We start from the raw sequence: 10,105 nt of genomic DNA, 5'->3' as shown, positions 1-10,105 counted from the left end.
GGGAAGGGGCGGGGACCACTTCCGGATGGGCGGGGCCTCGGCGGCCGGCGCTCGGGAAGGTCCGGCGCGTCACGGAGGCGGCGCCCGCTCCGCTGCTCGACGGCCGCGCAGAGGCGGCGGCGGCTCACGTGACGCGACGCGCGGCCGGCCAAGATGGCGGTGTGCATCGCGGTGATCGCTAAGGAGGTGCGGGCGGGCGGGCGGCGGCCCCTCTGCCCTCGCGGCTCCCGGTCCTCCGGCTCCCGGCCGCCCGGCCTCGGCGCGGGGTCCGCCGCGGCCCGTCCTGGCCCGGCCCCGCGCTCCCCGCGGGCGGCCCCGCTGCCTTCCGCCGCCCCCCCGCCCGCCCGCCCTGGGGTGCGGAGGCCCCGGCCCTGCCGCCTGCGCCCGTGGGCGCCGGGGGCCCGGTGGACCGTTGTGACCCGGCGCGGGGTCCTCCCGCCGCCCCTCCTGCGCGCGTGCCGCCCCGACAGCGAGGCGAGGCCCCAGGCCCACCCCACGCCAGAACCGCGTTCGTCGGGGCCGTCCTGCGTGGACCCTCCCGGGTCTGGGGCCGTCTGCGGCGGGCCCGTTCTCCGGGCATCTCGCAGCTCCAGCAGGGGGAGATGGAGCCCCAGAGAAAAGCTGTGCCTTCCAGGGTTAGGGCCCTGAGAACTGGAGACGCCGGGGCTGGAGATGACCCTCTAGGGGCTCCCTGTCCTGGGTGGTGTGAAGTAGGAAGCAGTGTAATGGCGCCGTGGCAGAGGGGCCTCCACAGTGAGAGGCAGAGTAAGTGACCCACCAGGCGACAGGTTTGTTGTCAGGCTGTGCCCAAAGCCACTTTCCTCAGTTGTCTTCATGCCTCTGCAAGTATCACATTAGCCTGCTTGGGTCTGGAAGGCAGTTCTTACTGCAGCGTGGAAAATCAGGCTGTGGATTTTGGAGGGGCTGCATTCTCCAGTGGTGGTTGGCAGGCCACACACACCTCAGGAAGCACTTTTCGGAGCTGGCACCTGCAGGCAGGCTGATTCCCGTCCTTACAGCTGTCACCATTTTTTTTCTTGCAGAATTATCCTCTCTACATCCGCAGCACCCCCATGGAAAATGAGCTGAAGTTCCATTACATGGTGCATACGTCCCTGGATGTGATAGAGGAGAAGATCTCTGCCATGGGAAAGGCATTAGTGGATCAGAGGGAGCTCTACCTGGGCCTGCTGTACCCGACAGAGGACTACAAGGTGTATCCTTCCTGGAAGGAAAGTTGGGAGGGTGTTCAGATGGATGGGCAGTTGGGGTGGCCTAAGCGAATGAAGGCCTCTAACTTGTTAATTGGAAGACTGGTTTGGGGGGGGGGGGGAGCAGGAAAAAAGCAAAGCTTTGCTTCCTGAGTTTGTATCTGTAAGATGTCTCCTGTGCTTCCAGGCCATCTCCTTTGGACAATAGTGGTGGTTTCATTTATGCCATTATACATGATTTGTACTTTACTATCCATATGCATACACACAAAGAATGCATTTATTTATTCCCTTGTTAGGCCTAGTCACATATGGCACTCGGCAAATCCCTTGGGGAAAATTCAGGCCACAGAGTTCAAGGACATGGTTGTAGGGACTAATGTAGCTGTCCTTGCTGACATAGGCCCTGAAGCAACCCTCTGGAGGGGGTTCGTCTTGTTTGTGAAAACTGACTGTGTTAACCCGCGCCCAGTATTAATTTAGGAAGAGGCTGAGGTATCCCTGTGTGCAGTCAGTCAATTCACAGGGCCTCCTCTGCTCCAACAAACACTGATCAGTGCTCCAAGAAATGTCCTGTCCTGGGCCTTTCCCGAAAGTGGATATCATCAGGGTTCTCCAGAGTGCTTCACTGAGGCCCTCAGAGGCCCCTCGGCTCCTGGCAGGGATGCCGTGTCTTTGATTGTCACAGAGTCCTTGTGTCAAAGCAGGCTCCTTAACCAGCCATGCAGATATGGGTATGTGACCAACTCCAAGGTGAAGCTTGTCATGGTGGTGGATTCCTCCAACACAGCCCTTCGTGACAACGAGATCCGTAGTGTATGCCTGGGATGCGAGCCCACGCCTGGCTGGGTGGCTGGGCTTCATAGCCCTTTCTTTCTTGTGTTAGGATGCTGAGAAGCCAGAATTCTGGCACTGGTCTTTTGCAGGCTCATTTTAGCTGTTGTTGGGTCTTGTTTCAGATGTTCCGTAAGCTGCACAACTCCTACACAGATGTGATGTGCAACCCCTTCTACAACCCCGGAGACCGCATCCAGTCCAGGTGGGCCTGCTCTGACCTGCTTTGCTGCAGTGCTCGCACTTGGAAAGCAGGGGAGCGGGAGCACCTGTCGCCGAGCTCCCAGTTTAATATCAATTTCAAGTCCTTGCTGATGCAGATGCCCTCCTGCACAGCAGTCATGGAGTGCAGTGGAGGGGTAAGGTTTCTCAGGAATGTCCTGTGTGTACCTGAGGACCTACTGAGAATTCACAAGGATTCAGTCTATGAGCAGCAGCCTTTAGGCAGAGAGACCATTGTCTGTCTTCCCTTTTATGGTGAACAGATGCTTGACGACAGGTGTCTCACAGCCTCTAGATAGACTTGACGTTGGTCGCAGTCAAGCCTGTGACTCATGGGGAGTGTGGGTCTGAGTGTGTCCGGGAATTCCCAAGGGGCTCCTTCCTTATGTGCCTTGGGTCAGTCCTTCCTTCTATGTGAGAGCAGGCAGGTGTCCTTGAACTGTGGCCTTGGTCTGGGACACCCCCCAGGGAAGATGGTGGAACTGACACCACTGCAGAGGTGGTGTCTGTGTGCTCATGGTGGCGGGTTCTAGTCCAGTCTGTCTGTGGAGTTTACTTCCTTGCAGCCGTGGGGCTGGGGGTTGTGCCCAGTGCCTGGCTGCCCCTGGAGGGTGGAGGCGGGGAGCCTGTCCCCCTGAGCCAGTGGTTTCTCTTTGCAGAGCCTTTGATAACACGGTGACGTCGATGATGGTCCAGGTCTGCTGAAGACAGACGTGTGCACACTTGCCGAGAGACAGCCATTTCTTCCTTCCTCTAGCTAAGTGTGACGCGTGCACAGGGCAGTGGGCCTTGTGCTCAGTGCTCTCCACTAAAGGCCTTTGCTGAGATCTGCTGTGTCCCATGTTAGCAGAGGACTCATAATTTTCCAGGGACCAGAGACTGCAGAACCCCGTCCCCAGTGGAATGGCAGTGGGGTGGGGGTTGGGAGCAGACAGGTTGCCTGAAGCGGAGCAGCAGCTGGGACACACTGGAGAGGGAGGGCACCCAGGAGAGAATGTGGCCCCTGTTGCTGAGCAAGTCTGTGTGCTGCTTTCTCATTGGCTGAGCAGGTCTGTCGCAGTCAGGAGAGCTCAGAATCCTGTGGAGGTGATTCGGTGCACTTACCTTGCCGCGCTGCGTTCTGATTAGTGTGAAATCAAAAAAGCCTCATGGACACACGTGTAGCCAGGTGCAGCACTTTCCACACACCTGGTGAGGAGGGCAGGCCCTTTCCTGGCCTCCAGGGCCCAGGGAGGTTAGGAAGTGGCCTGCTGCCTTGGGGCCCTGGGCCCCCGTGGACAGGCCAGCTCTCCGGTCAGTCAGCACCCCAGTCCCGTGCAGCCGGCAGCCAGAGAATAGCTGGTGATGGTGACTGTGGGAGCAGCTGCTTCATGGCTTCTGTGGCTGGCTCCCCCGAGTCACCTGATGCTGTGGCCAGGCTCATTGTCACCCATGCTCCACGTTGCCTTCTGAGCCACCAGCTTGACTTGCCAGCCTTCCTGGCAGCTTCTCAGGGCAAGTGAGCAGCATTGCTGGCACAGAGGCTCTTGGCACGGGGCGGCAGCCTGCCAGCAAGGGGTTAGGGCAGGGTCTGGGTGGAGCTGTCCGGAGGGTCACCCTGCCCGTGAGCTGGTCCATATGGCTCCCAACCTCTGCTCGTGTTCTCTTCCCCAGCCTGCTGGGTGTGAGGCGGGAAGGCCCTGTGGACGGGCCTCGGCTGGGGGCGGGGGGGCCTTTACCTCTGCTTTCCCGCCTGCCACTCGACTGGGACCTGACGTGCACACAGCCTTCTTGAGAGCGGGATGCACACTGAGGATGGAGCAGAAAGCAGGAAGCCTGGACTGGTGATGCGAAGCCTCTCCTCTGCGGGAAAATAAAATACGCCCTGCCTTGACCCAGCCGCGCCATGTGGATTTTCTGCTAGCTGCAGCCCGTGCCTCCTGCTCAGAGTCCCCTGTGCTTCACGCTTCAGAAAGCAAGCCTTGCCGTCGGCTGGCCTTGGTTCCACCTGCATAGCGCCCGGTGGTCGTCATCAGTATGACCACCCTGCCGGAGGCCAGCGGGCCCTGGTCAGCCTCCTGGCTGGCCTCGCCCTGAAGCCTGACTCGTTGCTGCGTGCGGCAGCCCTGGCCAGCTGTGGCTCTTACTCCAGGAGACCTGTGATGTGCTTCTGCCTGATGTGGACCAGGGCAGGGTGCCTGCTGCCTCCTGCCCATCCACCCATGGCTTTCTGTGCCCATGGTGGAGCCACAGCGGGGGCCTTCCCACTTGGTGTGCTCACTTGAGCCTGAGTCAGGGAGAGCAGAGCTGCCAGGCCCCTCCCAAGAGCAACTCTGGGTCAGATGACCAAGGGCTGCCCAGCTGAGGACAGTGGCAGCTGTGCAGGACAAGCCAGGTGCTCGGGGGACGCCCTGCTGGAACACAGCTCGGACTGCAGTCAGCCCCACTGCAGCCCATCTGCTCTGCGTGGGCAGACCCCACCTGAGGCACCGCCTCAGAGGACAGCCAGACCACTCCAGTTCCCCAGGACAGACATTTCCTGGGAGGTCAGGAGACAGGCTGGGGACAGTCAGGCTGAGTTTTCTTGGAGTCCTCCCTGTACTGCCACAGTGCAGCTCAGAGCAGCAGTGCCCACAGCTTTAGGGCTGGGCAGCCAGCTCTGTAGGCTTTGCAGAAAGTCCCCCGCCACCTCCGCCAGCCATGTGCCCTCTCTGGGCTCCCAGCAAAGAGCTTTTATTCCAAATGGGGTCATCTTCAGATTCTGGAGAGGCAGCTAGGCTTTGAGGTGTATCATTCACCACACTAGAGGCAATGTCCCCAAAAGGTCAAGGGACAAGTGGCCCTGGGGTGTGGGATGGACTAGTTTGCATGGGGCCCTGGGGCAGGTGCCTGCCTCCAGGTCTCAGTGCTGGAGAGCAGCTCTGGTAAGTCAGGGCCTGAGAGCACACAGCAGCTCTGCCAGGCTTATGGAGTAGAGTGAGCGCAGGAGATGAGGACTGGCCTTCAGAGCTGTGAGCAGCTGTTGGTGATTTCGTGGACTTGAAATGTGACCTGAGGACCCGGGCCTGTCCTAGCCCCCATCTGCAGTCAGTGCAGGATGGCCCCATCCTGGGAAAAGCCAAGTGTCCCCACTTTCACTGGGGGCACGCACCGTGTGCCCACTGTTGAGTGGAAGAGCCTCCACTCTAATTCCTGAACTGATGCAGCCAGCTACCACCAAAGAGCACAGGGCTGCAGGCCCTGGGGCTCCAGCCTGCTGACAGTGGCTCATGGGGTGCAGCTGGTCCTCTGGGACCCGTCTCCTGTCTGTGGAGAACCCCAGAGAAAAGATGAAATGAATCGGGAGAAAGGTCTATCATCACATAGTCTTTAAAACACTCAACAGTTTATTACTAACACATTTCTGTTTTTCTTTAAAACCAGTTAGCTGAGGATCCCAGGATGCCAGTCTTGGCTGACCCTGCCTCCCCTCCCACCCCTTCCTACCCAGAGTTCTCAGGCCCCGGACAGGTGCCATGCTGTGTGGCCATGGGGGTGCAGGCTACCCCAAAGGGCCCTCATGGGCCACCTTGCATACATGCATCCTGAAATGAGTGTTCCCCGAGGAGCACAGCTGGTGACTCCAGACCTCTGAGTCTGACGGCCTTTCAGTGTGACCTGAACCACAAGGAGAATCTTCCTCGGGCCCTGCACAGGAGAGAGCAAAGGCAGGGGAGAGGCTTTCAGGAGGAAGGTGCCCTGGCGAGGAAGCTGATCAGACAGCTTTGGCGCGATGGGGTGGGGGGTTCGCCTTGGTTCCTGGTGCTCAGACGGGGAGGAGACTTGGGGCACGAGGGCATGCCGTCATGAGCTCAGCCACTGCGCTGGTCAGACGCGGTCGCCTGCCAGGCCTCAGGAGCCTGCTGCAAAGCCCTCTTGCGAAGGGATGCCCAGCCCTGCAAAGCCTCCGGGGGCCAGGAAGGAGCAGCCCGCTAGGCAGGAGTGCACAGGCGTGTCTGGGCTGGGAGCCCCTGGGGTACTGACTCAGACCCTGCCCCTGTGCCTGGTGGTGCTGTGGCTCTGGCTCCCGAGAGCTGACGGCTGCCCTCATCCGTGTGGGATGCGGCCCTGAAGGCCATCAGGGCCAGGCTTGCATTTCCTCCCGCCCTGTCCTCTGGGTCCCAGGCCCCTCACAGCCCCACTTACTGGCCCTGCCTGCACCCCCAGGGGGCTCTGGGTCGAGGCCTTCCCAGGGGGATCTGAGGGCAGGGCCTGGCCCTGGCGCCTGAGTATGCCTGCGGTCCCCCGCGGTCTGTGGAGCTGATCCCCGGGAAGTTGGTCCTTTTGGGCAGCACCTGGAAAAAGACCCTGCTGGTCCCCAAACCCCGTCCACGAGCCCCTCTGCTGCCTCTCTGGAGCCACCTGAAGCCTGGGGCAGAGGCTCACATTGTCCCTCACCATTGCCCACACCCTGCCCAGCTGTGCCATGCGAGGCCCAGCTCATGTGCCCAGGAACAGAGGCAGGGACCGGGCTGGGCAGCTGTGTGTCCTGAGGCAGGTGGCCGAGCCTCTCTGTGCCTGTGACTTTCAGTCACGGAAGGGGTCAGCTCCCTGGATGGCCCGCAAGTTCCCGTGAGCCTGAGGACACAGCCTCGACACACCTTGATGACACGGCCTCGGAAGCTCCTCTCGTGCAGCAACAGTGCACTCTGGGCAGAGCTCTGGGAAGCAAATTCTATGTAGGCATAGCTGGGGGCAGTAGGAACCAGGTTGAGAGCCCGGTCCACGCTGGGCCCTGGGCTCTGTCCACCCCGCCCCCTGGGCTCTGTCCACCCCACGTCCTGGGCTCTGTCCACGCTGGGCCCTGGACTCTGTCCACCCCGTCCCCTGGGCTCTGCCCACCCCCCCCTGGGCTCTGTCCACGCTGGGCCCTGGGCTCTGTCCACCCCATCCCCTGGGCTCTGCCCACCCCCCCCTGGGCTCTGTCCACGCTGGGCCCTGGGCTCTGCCCACCCCGCCCCCTGGGCTCTGTCCACGCTGGGCCCTGGGCTCTGCCCACCCCGCCCCCTGGGCTCTGTCCACGCTGGGCCCTGGGCTCTGCCCACCCCACCCCCTGGGCTCTGCCCACCCCATGTCCTGGGCTCTGTCCACGCTGGGCCCTGGGCTCTGCCCACCCCGCCCCCTGGGCTCTGTCCACGCTGGGCCCTGGGCTCTGCCCACCCCGCCCCCTGGGCTCTGTCCACGCTGGGCCCTGGGCTCTGCCCACCCCGCCCCCTGGGCTCTGCCCACCCCATGTCCTGGGCTCTGTCCACGCTGGGCCCTGGGCTCTGCCCACCCCGCCCCCTGGGCTCTGTCCACGCTGGGCCCTGGGCTCTGCCTACCCCACCCCCTGGGCTCTGCCCACCCCATGTCCTGGGCTCTGTCCTCGCTGGGCCCTGGGCTCTGTCCACCCCGTCCCCTGGGCTCTTCCCACCCCCCCCCCGGGCTCTGTCCACGCTGGGCCCTGGGCTCTGCCCACCCCGCCCCCTCTCCTGGAGGCTCAAGCTCACCCCTTCGGGTGCCCGGAGAACTTGTCGCACAGGATGGTGACGCGGTAAATCTCCCCGCAGTGGCTGAAGTAGTTCTCTAACTCCTTGGCTGTGCTCCCATAGTCCACCTGTTCACACCCCGGGGCTTTTCAGGAGCCTGTGTTCTTGTAGGAATGCCTTGGCATAGTGGGGAGGGAAGGAGGGAGGGAGGGAGGGAGGGAGGGAGGACCTAAGGATGAGACTCTGGCTGGGGACAGACTGGGGCATCTGCCTTCTTTCTGCACCGTGTGCCCAGGCAGAGGGCCTAGTGTCTCTGGCCTGCCGGGCCCTGGGCAGCTGGAGCCTGTGGAAGGATGGAATCGCCCCCCTCTCCACCACTCACGTTGCCCACAAAGATGGACCTGTGGTCCGCCTCCACCGTCTCCTCGGGGGGCTCCAGGAAGGGGCAGCCTGCAGGGCGGGAGGGCCTCCCTGTCAGGGCCCCCCAGGGAGGCTCGCTCCTCATCCCGCCACGGCTCTTCAGGGAGGCTGTGGGCCTCAGCTGCGAGGGGGGGAATGGAGGCGCCAGGCTCCCACCTGTGGTTTCGGGGTTTAACATCCACCTGGCTCTGAGGCCCTTTTCCGCTCTGGCCTCTGTCTGAGAGCTGAGTGGCGCTGGCTCCTCAGCCTGCTGTATGGATCACGGCGTTAGCTTGAGCACTTCCGCCCCCCCAACCCTGGTGTGCCCCGTCGTGAACCTGGCCCCCTCCAGGAGGAGGGCCGGCGTGCCTGGCCAGCCGCACAGGCCATCTCGGCCTCCAGGGCCCTATCTTTGCTCTGGACTGGGCACCGTTTCCTCCTGCAGACGCCCATCGCTCCCTCCCAGCAACCTCATCTGGCCCATGGCCTGCCTCAATGGCGCCACGGCTTCTCTCCCAGGCCACAGGAAGAGGCTGCCAGCAATCTTCACTGGGCCCTGGCCCCCACCCACCTCCACGCTCCACACCCCACAGCTACCCGGTCAGGCACAGAGAGGGTCTCCAGCTCCAGAAGGGGCAGGGAGAAGCCTTCGTCGTCGTCTTCCTCAGCTCTCTCACCCCCTTGCCTCGGGCCAGGAGGGGTCTTTCTAAGTTCACCCCAGGCCCCCCAGCCCTGCGCCTCGGGATCCGAGGACACAGTCTGAAGCCAGGCTTCCGTGGGAGGTGAGAAGAGAGAGGAGTTCAGGAAAGGCCACATGGGTGGACGGGATGGGGAGACCAGGCCAGGCTGCACACGTGCACGGCCCAGGCCCGCCTCCTGTTTTAAGCCCTCCCCCGGGCCAGGTGCCCCCACTGCAGCCCTCAGGGAGGCCCTCCCGGCCCCTCCCGGCCCCTCCCGGCTCGGCTGCTTCTGCCTAATCTGGCTCTCCCAGGCTGCTAACCCTCTTCCCCGGCAGGCAGCCCCAGGATACAGGCGGGGATGGTGGGAGGGCCTGGCCTCCCCACACCACCTGAACTTGCCCTACTTCCCACCTGACCCTCAGGCAGGCCCAACGCCCATGGCTGCGGGGGGTGGGGCACAAACCCAGGGCCCTGGGGGCTGAGAGATGGGTTGCTGACTGGCCTAGTGGGAGTCACTTAAATTGGGCCAGCGTTCTTGCCCTGGTGGCAGCATGGAAGGTTCTGTAAATGAGGCCATGGATACGGGGTGGGGGCCTCCAGACACTATAGGGGTTCCCTTAGGGTCCCTAGAGCCCAGCCATGCTTCCTTGTCTAGACCTGGGGGGACGTGGCATGGATATGGGGGCCTCCAGGCACTATAGGGGTTCCCTCAGGGTCTCTAGAGCCCAGCCATGCTTCCTTGTCTAGACCTGGGGGGACGTGGCAGGCCTGCATCCCTTACTCCCTGGCATGCATCCTCACGCCCCCCCTTCACAGTAACCCCCACCTGTCGTCCTCCATAGCCCCTCTCCCCCTCCGCAGCACCCTCCCCCTCCACAGTGCCCCTCCCCCTCCACAGTGGCCCACTTGGACATGGGTGCCTGGCTCTCCCCGATCTAACTCTGGCTGTACCACTGACTCCCCATCAGGTGCCAGGGTCCGAGGAGCACACTCCTCCCCTCCTCCACCGACCTCCCAGCATACCCGCTCCGTCCTGATCTGCGGGACTCTGGCCTCCCACTGCCCGGTGGGATCTAGGCTAGGATGGAGGAGCTGCGCTGTGTGGGCAGAGGGGAGAGGGACCTGTGCCTGCAGCCACCCGGGAAGCCCAGCCTGGCCCCAGCCTGGCTGCTGTGTTCTAGCTCTACGGAGGCCGGTGGTCCAGTGTGGAAGGGCTTCTGGGTGGTCCTGGGGTCTGACCAGAGCCTGCCCCAGCCCCATGCAGCTTCTCGCT

The 10,105-nt window shown here is 62.7% G+C and overlaps 2 protein-coding genes across 4 annotated transcripts; one reads left to right on the top strand and one right to left on the bottom strand.

Moving 5' to 3' along the window:
- The first annotated feature begins 39 nt into the window (after positions 1–39).
- Trappc2l (trafficking protein particle complex subunit 2L) lies at positions 40–3,092 on the top strand. 3 transcript variants are annotated; one of them, XM_090357121.1, is made up of 5 exons: positions 47–186; positions 1,044–1,216; positions 1,940–2,027; positions 2,171–2,250; positions 2,927–3,092. In XM_090357121.1, exons 1-5 carry the CDS (start codon positions 154–156, stop codon positions 2,970–2,972), a joined length of 420 nt encoding a protein of 139 aa, XP_090213247.1. In that variant the 5' UTR covers positions 47–153; the 3' UTR covers positions 2,973–3,092. The 3 variants fall into 3 exon arrangements, with proteins under 3 accessions (XP_090213249.1, XP_090213247.1, XP_090213248.1); XM_090357122.1 differs by lacking the exon at positions 47–186 and adding an exon at positions 618–765; XM_090357123.1 differs by lacking the exon at positions 1,940–2,027 and having other exon boundaries at positions 40–186; positions 1,044–1,214.
- A 30-nt stretch (positions 3,093–3,122) lies between these two features.
- Positions 3,123–8,968, bottom strand: Pabpn1l (PABPN1 like, cytoplasmic). Its single transcript, XM_090356980.1, has 9 exons — positions 8,750–8,968; positions 8,330–8,423; positions 8,136–8,203; positions 7,775–7,881; positions 6,887–6,974; positions 6,432–6,580; positions 4,728–4,785; positions 4,233–4,420; positions 3,123–3,234 (listed from the first exon to the last, which is right to left on the bottom strand). The coding sequence occupies exons 1-9, from the start codon at positions 8,966–8,968 to the stop codon at positions 3,123–3,125; spliced, it is 1,083 nt and encodes a 360-aa protein (XP_090213106.1).
- Between the last annotated feature and the right edge of the window lie 1,137 nt (positions 8,969–10,105).

This window comes from Megascapheus bottae, chromosome 24 (assembly GCF_031878675.1).
Source record: "Megascapheus bottae isolate mThoBot1 chromosome 24, mThoBot2.hap1, whole genome shotgun sequence".
Classification (NCBI taxonomy): Eukaryota; Metazoa; Chordata; class Mammalia; order Rodentia; family Geomyidae; genus Megascapheus; species Megascapheus bottae.
Note: the sequence above shows the minus strand (reverse complement) of the source record. Positions and strands in the feature narration are given on the sequence as shown.